Source organism: Penaeus monodon, chromosome 26 (assembly GCF_015228065.2).
Source record: "Penaeus monodon isolate SGIC_2016 chromosome 26, NSTDA_Pmon_1, whole genome shotgun sequence".
NCBI classification, from domain to species: Eukaryota; Metazoa; Arthropoda; class Malacostraca; order Decapoda; family Penaeidae; genus Penaeus; species Penaeus monodon.
This window is the reverse complement of record NC_051411.1, coordinates 32,885,564-32,905,480: the sequence shown is the minus strand read 5'-3', so window position 1 is coordinate 32,905,480 and position 19,917 is coordinate 32,885,564. Positions and strand designations below refer to the sequence as shown.

The 19,917-nt window shown below is 30.7% G+C and overlaps 1 protein-coding gene across 1 annotated transcript in view; it reads right to left on the bottom strand.

Annotated features, from left to right (window-relative positions):
* The window catches only part of LOC119589661 (protein 4.1 homolog), a 48,871-nt gene extending 29,317 nt beyond the window's left edge, over positions 1-19,554 (bottom strand). The window contains exons 1-9 of the mRNA XM_037938256.1: positions 19,477-19,554; positions 16,837-16,901; positions 15,121-15,352; positions 14,763-14,842; positions 6,902-7,054; positions 6,529-6,714; positions 6,123-6,301; positions 2,866-2,916; positions 1,058-1,233 (exon numbers count right to left, since the gene is read on the bottom strand). Of these exons, the coding sequence (XP_037794184.1) occupies positions 1,058-1,233; positions 2,866-2,916; positions 6,123-6,301; positions 6,529-6,714; positions 6,902-7,054; positions 14,763-14,842; positions 15,121-15,352; positions 16,837-16,901; positions 19,477-19,554 (1,200 nt within the window). The remainder of the gene's footprint in view (positions 1-1,057; positions 1,234-2,865; positions 2,917-6,122; positions 6,302-6,528; positions 6,715-6,901; positions 7,055-14,762; positions 14,843-15,120; positions 15,353-16,836; positions 16,902-19,476) is intronic.
* Between the last annotated feature and the right edge of the window lie 363 nt (positions 19,555-19,917).

Below are 19,917 nucleotides of genomic sequence, written 5' to 3'. Positions count from 1 at the left end.
TATTCTAATGTCATATGTAAATGTATATATATATCATATACATTATAGGTATTTATATATATATATATATATATATATATATATATATATATATATATATATACATTATATATTTATGTATAAATGTATATTTATCTGTAAATATCTATCTATCTATCTATCTATCTATCTATCTATCTATCTCTATCTATCTATCTATCTATCTATCTATCTATCTATCTATATATATATATATATGTCATTGTCATGTCATATGTATATGTATATATATAATACATTATATATACACATGTATCTATTATATGTGATATGTTCATGTATACATTTGTGTATATATATATTCATACATATATATAAGAATACTTCAATTTCACTAGCCAAACTTATTGCTCTAGCACTTTAAAACAAATGAAAGAAATGTATCTACGAGCTCTCAAGATGCCCTTATAAGAAAAAAGACTAGCATAGCATCCGACTGGAATCATACAATGAAATGCATGTCAACTAAATGTTGCATCTGCCTGAAGCCAACAATTTTGTCTAAACAAAAACACCTAAATTTGAATGTGTGTATGAAAAGAAATGGCTATAGTTTATCTTTTTCTATAATAATCACCATCATATACACCTTGAAGTAGAAACTATTTAAAAATAAACAAAGATCCTGATATATATATATATACATATATATATATATATATATATATATATATAATATATATTATACATATATATATATATATATATATATATATATATATATATATATATATATATATATACGACATCTATTTTCATTTCTAATCTAAAGTACTATTAACCTTGCCTGATTCATATTTGTGCTGAAATCAACAATGAAAAGGTTAGAATACCAAAAGTTAAGATAACATTACACTAAATAATTGTTACTTTTTATCAATGATCCCACTTTTCTACTTATAAACTGGATACTGGATAATGGCTGTGACAACCCAACCCTCCCATTCACATTCTAGCAAACTAGAAAAAATCAATAAACCATAAAAGTAGACTGACCAGACTACACATTACTACGAACCTTATCTTTCTTCTCTGGGGTGCGTTCCTCTGCTGAAGGGGTGTCCCTTCCACTGCCAGCCTTGTTGGCCCCGTCCTTGCCTGGGGCTTCCTCCAAGCCAGGGATATGTGGGGGAGGGTGGGACATGGTGTGCCTCTTGGACATCTCGGGTGTCTCCCCAGTACGGGTTCCCAGGGCTAATAGGAAAGGTACAGGGTGAGAAACAGGAATGGGATGCTTGTAGTCAGATGTTAACCAGAAAACCTGAACAAACTTTTTAACTTTTTCTTTTTCTTGTAAAGAGCAAAAGATTTATCAAAATCATAAGGAAAGTGGCAGTTATATAGTGCTTCATTCTTTTTTGCTTTGCTTTTGAGAGTGAAGTTAATGAATATCATACAAAATTATTTAAGGCAAGACAGAGAACTAGAAGTAGAGTTATGGCACAAAATTTCAAAACTTAAACTATGCTACTAATTATTTCTTTGACACTAGTCATAGCTGGAGGTTAGGATGGCATTGAACACAGTGTTATATGCAAGAGCTTAAGCATGATATTAGTCTTTCTTCTCAAATCTGTTAGTTTTCCTATTTTCCTTTTTTTCTACAATGTAAAAAAGACCACCGCTGCATAAATGAATACCTTGACATGAATCAAACAAATTACTGAAAGAAAAGTCTGGTCTTTTTTTTTCTTTTTTTTGTCATGGAACATATAAAACGAGACTAGTCCTTATGCATTAATATCAAACAACGGGCTGAATACCGATCCTCTAAAAAGGATGCTTTAGAATGTATACAAACAAAAAATAAAATATTGTTACAGTACATGTATTTGTCATTCAAAAAGAAGAAATCCTACTGGGACAGGTCAAGACAAAGGCCAAAGTACAACCATGATACAACTGTTGAGAATCTAAACAAATATATTTTTTTTTTTCTTTTGGTTAATCCATTGAGGAGCTGTTTATGTTTCACAAAAATGCAGATTCTCGATTTGACAAAATGGTAAAGTTCTAAAAACTCACATAGGGACGTTGATGGAATTATGTACGCAACATTAAACAGAGGGACAGTTTCTGCAATCCAGTCAGTCTTTGCCTTCTTTCAATCATCTATGACAAGATCAACAATGCAATGTTTTTTCTTTTTTCTTTTCTTTTCTTTCAGATTTTTTTTGTCTTAGTTAAGAAGCTTATGGGGGATAGGTTGAATATTTGGGGTGGGTGGGACATTAATCATTATAATTTTACTGGTATCACTACTGTTGACATAAATTATCTTACAATTTTTTTTTTTTCTTAAATGCCTGGTTGTTGGTATACTGAAAGACCAACCATGAGAAGTATACTTTTATCTCCATACACATAAAAAAGGAAGGCTAGAAAGGGAGGGCAGGGAAGGGAGAAGGGAAAACTTGCATCAAACAAAATAACATTTGGACATAAATCCTTCCTTCAGGGACACAACTCCTAAAATAAATCATCAATTCAGTACAATACCAAAAAATAAGAAAAAATTAAGTAAATGAAATGGTGGATGTATACTATTAAATATCAATTTACTTTATAAAAACAGAAATAACAAAATCAACTGATAAAAATAGCACTGGGTGAGGAAAGACTGATGGAAACTGCCGATCAAGTCACGTACAAAGACCATTAGATCGAAGGAGAGAGGTTAGGGAACGCCCATGCTGGTAGCGAGAGTAGCACCTAAGCCTTTTTTTTTTTTACCATTGAAGCCGAAGGAATCAATATATGGCATTTCTTGCACTATATCAGAAGCATGATTATTGATGTCGAACCAAGTACCACATGCAAGACTACCTGTGTGTGGGGGGAGAGGCCCCTGCGACAGGTTGCTAGCATTCTTTTGGGCTGCAACATGACGAGCCAAAGTTACACAGTGTACAGATACGTGGGCAGAAGGTCCAGTTTAGCCAAACCATACTTAAGTCAAAATCACTTGTCTTCACAAATATTAGCACCTCTGTTTGATCTTGAATTCAATTCTGATCTTGATAAGTATACAATAGGAAGTTTTGAAAAACAAATTAGAAAAAAAATAATTAAACTAGACATAGAAAAAAAAACAGTACAAGTTAAAATGTAAAGACTTTACAAGGCCAAACACTAATTTCAAGACTCAAAACTGGAAGAAAAGAGAAAAAATTAAAAAATATTAAAAGAGTACAAAAAACAAGAGAGAGTAAGAGGAACAGACAGACAAATTATGAACAATACATCTGACTACAAATCATGCTTGTTTTGGGAACTTATTTGGGACAGAGATCGAGATGCAGAGGGTCTAAGCATGCAGCTTTCCCTCTGCCCAACCACACTCAAAGCTGTAAAAAGGGGCAGATGTGGTAATCATTTAAGGTTACTCATCTGGTCCTCAAGCAGCAAATATATATATATATGGACTGTAAATAAGATCCCATACATTAGTTAATGAGTATCATGCTCTTTTCTAGAACGAGTTGTCATGCTTGTAATATCCGCCTCTATGTACTTATACATAAAAGGAAAAAGATATATTTAGATACGATAAAATCTATCAAAGTTTGCAAATACCTGCAGTCTATTATTCCCCCTCATTTCAAGAGGAAAAGAAAGAAAGAAAGAAAAAAAAGCCAATTTCTCACCTCTAGTGGAATTTAAGAGAGAGGGAGACAAATAGAAGAAGAAAAAGAAGAAGAAAAAAAAAAAGGATTCTAATGACCAAAATCTGATCCAACATCAACTGTCAATGTAAAAAAAAAAAACAAGACCTAAGGAATTTTCTACCAACATTACCTGACTCTGGGTCATATGACTGCCCACAAGTGAGCCCTGTACCCTGAGCTCTCTGTCCTACAAACAGACAATTTTTGAAAATGACTAGTGTGGTGCTCTCACAATTTTGATCTTTATTTTTAATTATATTGAGAGTGTCTACTGTTCTAGCTGAAAAATATATATATTTTGGCAAAATATGAGAAGAAATATTTATAAGATAAATAACCTAAAAAAATAATGAGAGAAAATAAAGATTCTTTGTTTTTTATTACATATATCAGTATGCATATGTGTTGAGGGGGAAGGGGTATGGGATAAGAATAGAGAAAGAAAGGAAGAAAGGAAGAAGGGAGAAAAAGAGAGAGAGAGAGAGAGAGAGAGAGAGAGAGAGAGAGAGAGAGAGAGAGAGAGAGAGAGAGAGAGAGAGAGAGAGAGAGGAGAGAGAGAGAGAGAGAGAGCTAGAGAGAGAGAGAATGGGGGAGGGGGGAAGGGGAGGGAGAGGGGGAGGAGGAGAGGGAGGGGGAGAGGGAGGGAGAGAGGGAGGGGAGAGGGAGAGGGAGGGAGAGAAGGAGAGAAGGAGAGAAGGAGAGAAGGAGAGAAGGAGGAAGGAGAAGAAGGAGAGAGAGAGAGAGAGAGAGAGAGAGAGAGAGAGACAATGTGTTTCTTCTTGTATAAGTATAGGCCAATAAGTAACTGAATACACATACAATATATGTAATAAATGCTGCAAAAATCTCCTTCAACAGATATCTAAAAAGCAGATCTATCTCTAACACCGACTTCAGTCCAAAAAAGAAGGCAAAAAATAATTCTAGCCATTCAAGACGGACAAACTTGTAGTCAAGACCAAAATATCCATCCTCTACACATGCATATACTTCACTAACCCTCCATAATATTGTAGGCTAGGAAATTGCAATGCAGCATAGGAAATACAGAGTGAAAAAAACAATTATATGTTATAATACCCCCCAAAATAATTATTTCTAGTAATTGCAAACAGACATATGAAAATTAAATTATCTAAATTATAATAAAAAGGGAAAACAATATATCAACATACAAAATTTTATTACTTAGTTTATATCTTCATGTAAATGCTCGAAGTAAACAACACAAAACATTACATTAAGTAAAAATCATCAAATTTATCATGTCACTCAATTAAAAAATAAATAGTGTATCTTTGGTTTCAGTGAAGGTTTTACTCTAAACACAAAGATAATTTGGAAAATATGAATATATGTGTATCCCATCATGCATATAAATCCTAGAGTAACCTCCCTTCTTCGCCCAACTAATTCTGGATGGAGTTTTAACACCCCGTAAGGCAACTAACACTCAAAGAACAATGAGCAAAGAAGTGGAGATGCTGTGAAATCTCCATTGCTCTAAGTCTTATGCAAATTTCATGCTTTAACATAAAAAAGAAACAAGAACTTTTAACTCTTTTTAATAATAATAATGATAATAGTAATAAGAATAACAGGTGTATCTATTGCCTAATTTCTAAGAAAAAAAAAAAAGTTAAATAACGAGCCCAATTTCCATTAAAATGACAATAATAATGATTAGCCTGGCTTCTATACGAAAAACTATTAAAAACATTAACAGTCATAATGTATATATATTAGGACAAATATTAAGATATTCAAACAGAGAAGATAAATATTATGGTAATGAGTCCTGTATAAGGCACCCCAGTTCCAGCCATCTCCGCAGACATGAGAGCGTCGTGAATCTTTACTTTAATACTAGTACTCTCTATTACAAGGCTAAAGTTGCAAATTATATTCTAATTTAAATAAATAACTGAAATGTCACGAATATTAAGAAAATCACATTGATGAAACAGTTTAGCATTAAAACACAAAAGAAACCGAGCTCCAGACAGTGATGAATTATTGACTCTAGCACACTACTTTCCCATCTGATGGCTTGCGACTGGTAGGCCAATTGCAAGCCATGTTACAGGAAATGGCTATGTCTAAGTCCATGATATTTATGAATAGAATGGAAACATGGATTTTATAAAAAATAAACTATATATGGATATACAGATCTAAATAAAGATATATTTTACACTATATAGCTTAAATAAATTTTTTGGTGTATATATCTGGAATCTTGATTTAAGTATCTATCTCATAATTTTTGTTATGATCCTTCATATCTCGACAAGGAAATAAATGAAACTGAAGTACCCTATATAAACATTCATACCAATCCAAACATCCACAATGTCTACCACATAAATAAAAGATTAAATGTATATAGAGAATACGTAGTTGTGGTTCCCTTACCATCCATACTTCTTGAAGACAGTTTTCTACGGCTTAGCGTTCGCTCAAATTCAGGATTGTTTCGATCACTAAGATTAGCTGCCATGCGGGACTGGTACTGTGTCCGTCCAGAATATCGGAACTTTGACCCTAACCGTGGCCAAAGCCCTTGCTTCTGTGGTGGTTCTGGAGTCATTAATCTTTAAGAGAGAGGCAGAGGATAATTATAATAACAGGGAGAACATATTACAAAGTTAAGTGGCAATCAATTATTTGATGATAAACACTCACTGAATCAACTGACTCGGCTGACAGCTTACTAGTCAGAAAATCCCACGTGAAACCCTGAATCATGTACCCATCAATTCATATCCCTTTAAAGTAGGCGATCGCTGATCCTCTGTAGAATCCACACTTGGTAACAAACCTGAAAAAGGTGTGGTGCTCCACGCACACCTTCCAAAGTCTCTTAGCTGCCTTGTGATTGGGCAATTTGAACCCGATTGTCGACTCAAAGGTTTCAAACTCGCCAGGTCTAATCTTGATGTAGAAGTTACTTCGCTTGTATGAGATTTTGAGGATTTTGGGCCATGCAAATCGATTGATACGTAATCTAGAAAAAATTAGAGGGGAGTTAAAGAGTATATCACTTCTCAAACATATATAAAAATTTATGCATTTCTCACTGATAAAGGCACTGGGGAAGTTGAGGGAATTAATAAATTTTGAATAAAGACATTGAGTGTAAACCACATTAATTAGCTGGAATAATCAAATAATTTAACCATCTTAATACTTACTTGTCTCTATAAACAAGGAGGCCTGATGCACAAACACCCAACATGATATCTACACCTTCTGAATCCTTAGCTGAATGCATATCAACACCGTACATTGCTAATTTCTTTGCATTTTCTAGATAGTGTAGTTCTGCTTCTGCAGGTGTCTGCCCTCTGCAGAAAGAAAGAGATGCCTTGTTAACAAGCAACATATAAAAAAAAAGTAGCAAAAATAAAGCCTGTAAAAAATAAACTATATATAATATATATATATATATATATATATATATATATATATATATATATATATATATATATATATATATATATATATATATATATAATATACACACACACACACACACACACACACACACACACACACACACACACACACACACACACACACACATACACACACATACATACATGTACACACACACACACACACACACACACACACACACACACACACACACACACACACACACACACACACACACACACACACACACACACATAATATATATTATGCATATATACATACATATATACTCCACACAGAAACTGATAAAATACATTAAAAAAGGTGTTGGACACGGCGATACCATCTCACCAAACCTGCTTATACCTTCTCTTGAGGAAATATTCAGGAAGCTACAACGTAACAGAAAGGGTATCAAAATAGGAGACGAATACCTAAACAATGTAAGATTTGAAGATGATATCGTTCTCTTCAGTGAATCTGCAAATGAAATGCAGCAACTAATAAACAATCTGAATAGAGAAAGTCTGAAAGTCGGACTTAGGATGAACAAGAAAAAGACTAAGATCGTGTTCAAAAGAAGAGTTCAATTCAAACAGATACATGTACAAGGTAAAGTGTTAGAGGTAGTGGACAAGTATATATACACCTAGGGCAACTCGTAAAGACAATCACATCTAGCAAAGAGGAAATTGAGTGATGCATCAGTCTAGGCAGGACCACCTTCGCCAGACACAGTAGCATACTATGAGGCTCCTTGCCATTAGGTTTAAAAAGAAAAGTCTTTAAGCAATGTGTTCTCCTAGTTATGATCTATGGATCAGAAACGTGGACAACCAAATTACTGGACAATAAACTAAAAAGTGCCCAGAGAGGGATGGAGAGGTTGATGCTGGGAATTAACCAAAGAGATTGGGATGAGGGTGACATGGATTAGGGAACAGACAAAAGTGGAAAATATACTTGTGAGCATCAAAAAGAAACAATGGCAATAGACAGGTCATAAATGTCGGAGACAGGACAACATATGGACAAAGACAGTAATAGACTGGGTTATAGATAACATAAACATATAGATAACATAAACCGTTACGGTTTAGTTTCATTTTCTACTGTGGCTGTTTCCCTTTTCATATATATATATATATATATATATATATATATATATATATATATATATATATATATATATATATATATATATATATATATACATATATATATATATATATTATGTAAATATATATTTATAACAAGATAACGAGCCTGATGACATCATGTCACCCCTACAATCACTCAAAAATGACAACAGTATTATCATCACCAAACCTGATAAAGGTCGTGGAGTCGTAATTTTAAATAAATGTGACTATCAACATAAATTACTTAATATTCTTAGTGACCGCACAAAATTTAAAAGAATCACTATTGAAGTACCCATCCACTTATTATACTTAGAGGACAAACTAAAAAGACTACTTCGTACCATCAAATCATCCATTAACGAAAACACTTATAACTTCCTGTCAACATCTGGTTTCCGTCCTGGTTTACTTTACGGTCTTCCTAAAGCGCACAAACCAAATATTCCACTTAGACCCATTATCTCTTCGATAGGCACCTTCAACTATAACACTGCAAAATTTCTTGTCCCCATTATCTCCCCTTTATCTGACAATCAATACAGTATAGAAAATTCTACATCCTTTGCTAATGAAATTACGGCCCTTAACTTTAAACAACCAATCACCATGGCGAGTTTTGATATAGAGTCACTCTTTACTAATGTTCCCCTTCATGAAACCACCGACATTATAGTTAACAATTTAGACACCTCCCAGCTTACCAAAATTGGTTTAACAAAAGATAACTTCAAAAAATTACTAGATCTAGCTGCCCATCACTCAGTGTTCACTTTTGAGGATTGTCTTTATACCCAAGCAGACGGGGTAGCTATGGGCTCCCCTTTAGGCCCTTCCTATGCCAATGCATTCTTGTGCCACCAGGAAAATAAGTGGCTGAACAGTGCCCGCCAGAATTCAAACCTTTACACTACTGAAGCTACATTGATAACACTTTCGTTCTTTTCAAACATCCATCACATAAATTTTTTTCTAAATTATTTGAAATCCAAACATCCGAGTATCAAATTCACCCACGAAACACAACAGAACAACCAACTACCCTTTTTGGATACCGTTGTCACCTACGATAATGGTCACTTTTATACTAGCATATACTGCAAACCGACCTTTACTGGCCTCGGTCTCCATTTCCTTAGCTATACCCCTTACATATATAAAATCAATAGTATAAGAACACTCATCCCCAGAGCTTATAACCTATGTAGTAATTGGTCTTCTTTTCATGATGAAATGATGTTTCTAAAAAACTTCTTTGTGACAAATGGATACCCATTACACATTTTTGATAAAATAACAAATAAATTCCTGTGTAATAAATATTCTACCAAACACACTATACCGTCTGTTAAGAGGGATCACAGATTTGTAAAACTACCATATATGGGTAAACTAAGCTTTGAAATAAGAAAACAGCTAAACTCCCTCCTCCATAATAATTACCCCCAAATTAAGTTCACTTTTGTTTTTAGTAACACTAACACTATTAATAATTTTTTTTAACATCCTAGGAGTTGCCAATCTGATTTATGTTCAAATGTGGTATATTTATTTACCTGTCCTAGCTGCCAAGCAAGGTACGTGGGGTCAACCTCACGGTGGTTACATCACCACATAGCAGAACATAAAGACAAGTCCTTTCGTACTGGCCTCCCCCTGAGTAAACCATCATTCTCGGCCAAAAGAGAGCACTCCTTGCAACACTCACATCCTTTTTCCAACACAGATTTTCACATACTAAGGTCCCTTTCCTCTCGCCAGGACCTCATCATTTCAGAATCTTTGTTTATTCAAAAGATGTCTCCTGAGCTGAATAACACCTCCACAGCAACTACCTTGTTCACCCTTTGACTCACATACCCGCAATTGGTCAGTTTGCTTACCCTCTTGTATCTAACACGTCTTCTCTCGTATTGTGATGACTAATCCAACATAGAAAACAAAAGTATAAAAAAACTAATTGATTAGTGAAAAAGTATGATCATCATCATCAATAACGGTATGCTCATGTTTGAGCAGCCGTGGACCTCTCCACCATCCTTCGCCACTAAACTCGATCTTACGCTTTTCTTTCCACTTGTACCATCGACAACCCGCAAATATCTTTGATATTGTCGCTCAGTCTTGTCTTCGGTTTGCCTCTTCCTCTGTTTCCTATCACCATCCCTGTCAGCAAGACTTTCTCAATACTTTTACTTCTCATCACAGTAAAATTCAAGGACACCAAGGCACACGAGGACGAACACGAAGACCCTCGTGTACTAATGCTTTATTTTTATGTTTAATTGTTCGTATTTTTATATATATTGGCCTTTTACCGTCTTTTGAATTATGTCTTTGGTTTTATGTACAATTGTTTTGCCCTTACATTCATTCTCACTAATTTATACATATTGGAACCATGTTTGTAAGTCTAATTTTGTCTAACTGCGTATTTCTTTTTGGTTCATTAATTACAGCACTGACGATGGAGATTTGATCACCTTCGAAACGTTTGCAATAAGTCATGAAGTTCTTTACAGCCGTCTTAGTTTACCTCTTCGTCCTTACTATCAGACGCCTGAGTGGCAAGCCTATAACAACATACATACATTATATATATATATATATATATATATATATATATATATATATATATATATATAGATATATAATGTATGTATGTATAAATATATATATATATATATAATATATATAATAATATATATATATATATATATATATTATATAGATAGATAATATAGATATATAATAATATAATATATAATAAATGAAATATAATATAGATATATAAGTATATATATATATATATATATAATATATATATATATAATATTAGTATATCCTATATATATGTATATATATATATAGTATATATATATATATATATATACTATATATTATATATATATATGTATATATATATTATATTTATATGATATATATATATACTATATATATTATATATATATATATTATATATATTATATATATTTATATATATATCATTATTATATTATAGCTATATCTTATATCATTATATATAATCATGATAGTATATATATATTTATATATACTCTATACTTATTATAATTATTAGATCAATATTATAATCATTTATATCTTATATTTATCATTATATATTATATGTCTATATTCATATATTTATATATATTATTCATATCTATATCTATATTATATATTATATTTTATCTATATATCTATCTATTATATATTATATATATATATATTATATCATTAGTTATCTATATATATCATTATATTATTATATCTTATATATCTATATTATATATATATATGAATATAAACATATATATATATATATATATATACATATATAAATATATATGGGCATATATAAATATATACATACATACATAAACAAACAACAACAAACAAACAAACAAACAAACAAACAAACAAACAAACACACACACACACACACACACACACACACACACACACACACACACACACACACACACACACACACACAAAATAAAAATTTATCAAGCATTTGGTTATATATCATTGTGTCTTTGGACATTCATGAACTCTATCTATGCATAATCTTTCCATCAAATGCCATCAAGAAATAGCCTGACATGGGCTCCAAGGATCACATGGTAGTTTCTTCCTTCATGTATGACTACTGTAAACCAACTAGCTCCAAATAGACAAAGTAGACACAGCCATTCAATTCTTACAAATAGTCTTCCTCACTGATACCAATTCAATCAGCTTGCAACTTTCAGTTTGTTGCATGTGCAAATAGTGGTCACTGAATAATCACTAAAAATAATTCCCGATAAATGCATGATGTAATGCTCTGAAAATAGGGATTACTTCATACACAGGTGTGTCTTAGAGGTCGGCAAATGCTCAAACCTTACCAATTTTCAAACCAAACTGTGATATCTTAAAATATTCTACAATATAAAATTGTCTAGATGAAATTGCTCATACAAAAAAGAATAAATGTAGTTCACTATGTATTTCTCCAAAAATTTAATTAAAATATAAAAATTAAAAAATAAATATATAAATAAAAATAAATAAAATACCCTATAAAAAATATAAATAAATAATATAGAGAAAAAATATATAAAAAATTTTATAAAATAGATTTTAATTATATATAATGAAAAATATAAAATTTTTATATATAATTTTAAATATAAAAATTATATAAATAAGAAATATATAGTATAGATATTGTAAATATTGATATAAAACTTTTATTAAATTTTATAGATATAAATTATAATATATTTTAATATATTAATATATAATATATATATTATTTTATATATATAAATATATAATATATATAAATATATATATATATTAAAATATTTATATGTTATATAAAAATATAAAATGTTTTAAAAATTTCTTTTAAATACTATATATATATATAAAAAAAATATATATAATATATTTTGTGTAAATGGTATAATAAAAAAATTTTATATTTTAATATAAATATAAAAATAAAAAATATTTTATAGGGTTTAAAAATCTAATAATAAATAAAAATAAGTTTAAAATATATAGGGATAATTAAAATAAAATAAAAATATAAAAATGTATAAAATTATAAAAATTATAAATGTATAATATATATAAAATTTGAAAATAAAAATATATAAATAAAATAATATATCCCACATATAATAAAATTAGAAAATTAACAAAATAAAAATATTTTACATGATTTATAAGGGAATTTTAAAATATTTTGTAATAATATATAACACAATATATACTTTAAAATAATATTTTAAAAGTAATATATAGATATGTATATTATATATTTTGTATAATATTAGTATATATATATATATTTTATAAATATATATAATATATATAAAATTTTATGTAATAAAATTAATATATATAAAGAAATATATAATAGATATAAAATTATATGTGTTTTATTTTTATGAAAATATATTTTTATAAAAATAATATATAAAATTACTATATTTTGGTTATTTTAATTTTTGGGTTTTTATATATATTGAATATAAAATTTTATTATATATATATATATATAATATATATAAAATTAAAAAAAATGGGGTATTATATATATGTAATATAATAATTTAAAATTATATATATGTATATTTTAGGGTTTTAAATATAGATATATATTTTGTATTAGATTTATAATTTATAGTATATATATATAATATATATAACATAAAATTTTATATAAAAGGTAGGGATAAATATATATGTAAAATTTTATAATGAATATATATATATATAACAAATATATTTTAATATATATATATAGGTATGTTATATAATATATGTATTAGTTTATATATAATATATATATATATAGAAAATATAGATATACAATAAAATAATATGGGAAAATTTTATATATTAATTTTAATATATTAATATTACATATATTTTAAAATGTATATATATAGGTATTATATTTTTTAAATATATAAGGTAAAATATATAAAATATAATAAAAATTTATATTATATTTTATATATATATATAGATAATATGTAAAATAGGAATATAAAACATTTTAAAAATATATATATATAAAATATATATATAGTTTATATATAATATATTATATAAAAAAATATATATAAATTTAAAAAACAATATAATATATATAAAAAATAATATAATATTTTAAACCATAATAAATAATATGGGATAATAAATTATAATAAACTACATCAACAAATACATAAACAAAAAAAAAACAAAAAAAAACAACAAACAAAACAAACAAACAACACACAAAACCACCAACACAAACACACAAACACACCCCACACACAAACACAAAAAAAAATTATAAAAGGCCATTGGTTATATATTTTGTGTCTGGGCCATTCATAAAACTCTATCTATGCATAATTTTCCCCATAAATCCCACCCAAAAAAAATACCCGGGGACATGGGCCCCCAAGGATCACATGGTATTTTCTTCCTTCAGTAGACTACGAAAACCCAATAGTCCAAATAGACAAAGTAAAACAAGCCATTCAATTCCTTACAAAAGTCTTCTAAACTGATCCCCAACCCAATCAGCTTGCAATTCATTTTGTTGCATGGGGCAAATAGTGGCACTGAAAAAAATCACAAAAAAAATTTCCCCGAAAAAAGATGATTTTAATGCTCTAAAAATGGGTTTAAATTTAATTACACGGTGGTTTTAGGGGGTGGCAAAGGCTCAAACCTTCCCAAAATTTTAAAAACCAAAACGGTGATATTTAAAAATATTCAAAAAATAAAAAATTTGGGTTAGATAAAATTTGCTCATAAAAAAAAGAATAAAGTATTTTCACAGGTATTTTCCAAAAATTTAATTAAATGGAGAATTCCCCAAATAAATAGTAAAAGGGAAGGGAAAAAAAGGAAAGAAAAGTTTACAGGAGACCAAATTCAAACAGCAAGTGAAACCTACTTATGTGTCTTGTGTAGATCCACAACCTTCTCCTCCAGCTCGGCATTCTGGGTTGGTGAAAATTGAACCAAAACAAGTAGCTTGTGCCGAATGTTTTTTGGGGGCCTCTAGTCCCACTTTGCTGTCCCATGTATGGCCTGCAGTGGAAGGGTAACAAAAAGAAGGGGAAGTTTCCCGTCAAGTGCCCTGAAGAAACCGGAATAAAAAAAAAAGGAAGAGCAAAACATTTGTGAAATTTTTTTAAAACCCCCACTTTTTTGTTCTCAAAAAAAAAAAAAATTCTAGAAAAAAAGGGAAAAAAATTTATTTAATCCCACCCCCTCTCTCTCCCCATTTATTTTCTTTCTAAATTTTTTACCTGAAGACAGATTGGTATCGGGTGATTTTCTTCGGCCAGCTGAGGGACGGGGGAAATTAAAAACTTGACCCAATTTGAACTCCAGGGCCCCCTTGCCCGTTTTGAGATTTTTTCCGGGTTCACCCAAGTTTTATAGGTTGTGGTCCATATAACTGGGGCCCAAAGTAGTCCTTCCCCAAGGGGGTTTGATGCGGTCACCCTACACTTTTGAAAAGGTTTCCGGGCCCCCGGGCTTTTTTGGTGAGATGGGGAGGTATTACTTTAAGGCATGTGTCTGGGGGGGGGACAAGTGAAAATTTTTCTTTTCCCCTTTTTTGGGAGTCAAAAAGCTTACAAAAAAAATTTAAATTTCCCTTATTGAAACTTGGATTTCCCATAGCACATATTCGGAAATTGCCCAAGCTACTAAAAACCATTGGTCGAGCATTACTTATTTTCAAAAGTAAAGACAAAGGGGCCCCAAACCAATATCTTTGCAGGGTTTTTTTTTCCATAGTTACTTTCTTTGGCGGGACAATAAAAATTTCCCCTATTAAAATCTTTGTTATCATAAATTGAAATTTTTAGAAAAAAGATTTTTTAAGGGCTTTTTTAAAAAAATGATTTTTTTCAAATAATTTGGGAATTTTGTAAACAGTTTTGTGCTGTAAAAGTTTTTTTCAAGGTAAAGAATCCATGGCGGGGAAAGGGAAAATTAAAAAAGTGGGGGGAATGTGACCAGTGCCCCCACTCAAAAAATTTAAAAGAAGGGGGAGTTTTCCTGAAACAATCCCGGTCAAGTTACATTTTCAGCAAAAATTTTCCCTTTAAAAACCCATTTTTTTGGAATATTTTAAATAATATTAATTGGGCTTTGTTATTTTATGACAAAAAACAAATGAATGATAATTATTTTTTTTTCCCAGACATGTGGGTTTAGTTAGTAAAATTTTTTTCTTGAATTTTGTAGCAAAATGTAAGTTTCAGTATCCCAAGATGGCCATTTTTTGCCCCCCCCCCAATGCGGGGGATAGACATAATGTAGGGAGGGCCGAGGGGAAATTTATTTATTTTTATTCCCCCTGATGGCCTAGAAGTGCAATTGCCATTCCCCTTTCTTGAAAATGCTTTTAAAATCCATTTTCCCCTAGTATCGTTAATAAAACAATTTAATAATAATAATGTCAATTTAATAATTTATAAGAGCATCAATATTAATGGAATTAGAAGAAAAGAAAAATCCCTTAAACTCTAGGAAAGGGAAAAGGACTCCTTGGTGGCTGAGCACTTATGGAGCTGTTAGGTGTAAATAAATTCCATAAATATATTTGAGCATTAAAAAAGTTTTGGGCCCGAAAGGGGTTTTAATTTTAAAATTTGGGGTTAGTTTAAGGTTTTTTGTCCCACACCCTAATCAGGACGTAAAAAAAATTCATTTCTGAAAAAGCAAATTTTATTCGGGTTTTTTTGTGGCTAAAAGAAGTCTTTTATAATTCATTTCTTGCTCATTAGTGTTCAGCCTTGTAAGATCCTTTGCTTATTGGTGTAAAGCTTTGAGAGACGACTTTCAATTTTCATCACACTTAAACTAGCTAACCAGGGACAACAGGCAAATTTGGAAATTTTTTTTAAAAAGTGAAAAATTATATTGCTTTTCAAAAAATTTTTATACTTAAACAATATACATATTTGATAATAAAATGTAGTAGGCACCAGAAAGTGTTCTGAATATCATACAGATATACATTTTCATAAAGAACCAGTAACTTGAGAATCAAAAGGTGTAGTTGGAATGCAGTGTACTGAAAAAATTTTTTTGTAAAAAAAAGGGACCCATAGAAAACCCATATCCAGACATCTACAGTAGAAAAATACCGGGCCCAGTATGTTAAAGAAGTGAAGAGTGTGGGTTGGTGTGTGTGAGGGTGTGTGTGTGTGTTTTGTGTGTGTGTGGGTGTGTGTGTGTGGTGTGTGTGTGTGTGGGGGGGTGTTTGTGTGTGGTGGGGGGGGTTTTTGTGGGGTTTTGGCGTTGTGTGGGTGGCGCCGCCGCGCACCTACTAAACAAATATTTTTTTTTCCTTTGAAACTGGGGTTTTCTATATAATTTTTTTAAAAAAAGTTGCTTTGATAGCAGTATTTTTGAAAAAAGGGTTTTGGAATTTGCTAGCAATGGGCAACTGTGCACAGCCCGATTTTCAGGGGTCTATGTGAGATAAAAAGATAATCCGCAAAACCTTTTAAAAACAAAAAACCTTTTAAAAAACCAAGTTACCAACTATTATCACACAAAATTTTATTTGAGAAATCAATAGAACAGATGGGGGGGAAAAAAAGTAAAAAGGGAATGATGACAATGGAGTCGCACACCAGCCAAATTCTTCTCCACCCGCCAACACACTCCACCCAATCCCAATCAAAACCCAAAAAAAAACAAAAACACATAAAAAACCCAAAAAAAAAACCCAGCCCACCTTACTTATTTCCCCTCTCACATAAAAAAAATCTTCCTTTTTATTACCACAATTTCAAAACCATCCCCCTCCCATTCATATAATATATATATATATTTTATTTTAATATGTACTTCCCCCCTAAATTACCGGGCCCCTACTCCCCCTTTCCCTCTAACCCCCCCCGTCAATTTGCCCCCTTTTTCCCCCCTTTAAAAAACCCTCTCAAAATACTCTAATACCCCAAATCCCCCTCCACTGCAAATTCACCCCCGGGCCCCCTCAAGGAGTTTTGCCCCGTGAGAGGACCATTTTCCCCCTGGGGGGAAAAAAGCCTTGGGGAGGGGGACTTGCTGGGGGGGGGCCTTTGGGGTTTTGGGTCCCCAAAACCGACCCTTTTCCCCCCCCTTCCCCGCCTTTCCCCGGCATAGCTGCAGGGCCTGAAAGGATTTAAATTTTTTAGACAGGGGAAAAAGCCCTTGAGGAGTTTATAGAGAGAAAGTAAAACAATTTTAGAGAGAAAATAGTAAAGATGGGACAATAAGAAAAATGATTTAGTAACAATTTTGGACACTAATAAAAAATTTAAAAAACCCAAAAGAAGGATTGTAATACGGGACAAGGAAAAATGTTAATAAAAAAAAGGGATCATTCCCTATTTACCATGCTTAAACTTTAATAAAAAATTGCAGGAAAAAAATTCCCCTAATAAAGAACATCTCCAAAAAATTTAAAAAAAAAAAATTTCGTCTTTTAACACACTTTTTATTTGGGAAAAAGGGAAACAAATTTTTTTTTCACCAGCTTCTCTCTCTTGACCATATAAATTTCAGTTAAGCAAGAGTGCATATCTTTGCTTTCCTAATAGCTAAGCATATTAGCAACAAATTTCCCAAAACACACCCTCTTTTAAAACCTTCAGTATGAAATTTCCAAAAAAAAACAGTTTCATCTTTTTTGGGTTTTTCTAAAAACCCCTTTATCAGTTAAGTTCTCAAAGAAATGTTTTAAATGAAAAGAAACCCATTTACCCTAAACCCCAAGGTAAGCCCAAAATTTTTAATTTTACTGTAAGTCAATCAATACAGGAAAAATTAAATAAAAATATTATTATAAATATAATTAATAATATAATAAAATAATATAAAATTTTAAGAGAGAGATAAAAAGTGGGTAATGGGGGAGATATATAAAGAGAAAATATATAAAAGATAGAAGAAAACGTTTAATACACAAATATAGAAAACCAATAAAACAATATTTTATATAAAAAAAGATATAACAAATATAAGACACATAAAGATACAAAACAAATTTAAACACAAAAATATAAAAAACCCCTATAATAAAAACCCCACATAAAATACACACAAGATATTAAACACTTTAATAAAATATATAAAACACAAAATATATTATACACTTTAAATAAATATATAACACCACATTTTAAAAGAAAAGAAAAAATATATATATATTAATAATATATTATATTAATTTTAAAATAAAAAATATAATAAAATATATATATAAAATATATATTAGGGGGGGAAATCAAAAGATCAAAAATAACCACTATAGGCAATCCCAAGGGCTTTTCAATCCAAAAGAAATTAAAAAGGGAGAAAAAAAATTTACAGGGACACGCAAACACCAAAAAGGGTATCATACCCCCCGGTAAAAAAAAAGAGCAGGAAAACCATTGATCCCGGGTTTATTCAGGAAAAGCATTTAGAAAAAGGGGGGAAAAAGGGCAAAAAATGAAAATATTTTCGCAAAAGCATTTTTTCCCAAACCCAACTAAACTAAAAGGCCTATAATCTTCATTGTAAAAAACTAGATTGAAAAAAGTAACAATAAAAAAGAAAAAGAAATAACTGCAAGAGTGGCATGACAGGCCCTATTAGCCTTGTGACAATCAGCTCACTTGAGGAACCCATTCATAAAAATTGTGCCATCGTGACCTACATTCCTCCAGCTGCTCCGTCAAAGCTGTGTCTGTCATACCTCATACACCTAATTTTATGGGGGGAAACCTAGAGTTTTTCCTGGGGTTTCCCTTAAATAATAGTTATCTTGAAAAAAGGGAAAAAATTTGAAAGGGAAAAATGGACAAAATTTAAAAATTTATTTTTTCCCTTTTGGCCCTTTGAAAGCTGGGGAAAAAAAATATTATTTTGCTTGTAATTTCCTTTTCCCCAAAATTTCCCACCCCAAAAACAAGAATCAGAACCCAAAAGAAGAAAAAATAAATAAATAAAAACCTCTGCTTTTTATCAAAAAAAAAAAAAAAAAAAAATATTTTCATAAATAAAATTTTTAAGTCATCTAGCTTAAAATGTAACATTCAGAGCACAATCAATATCAC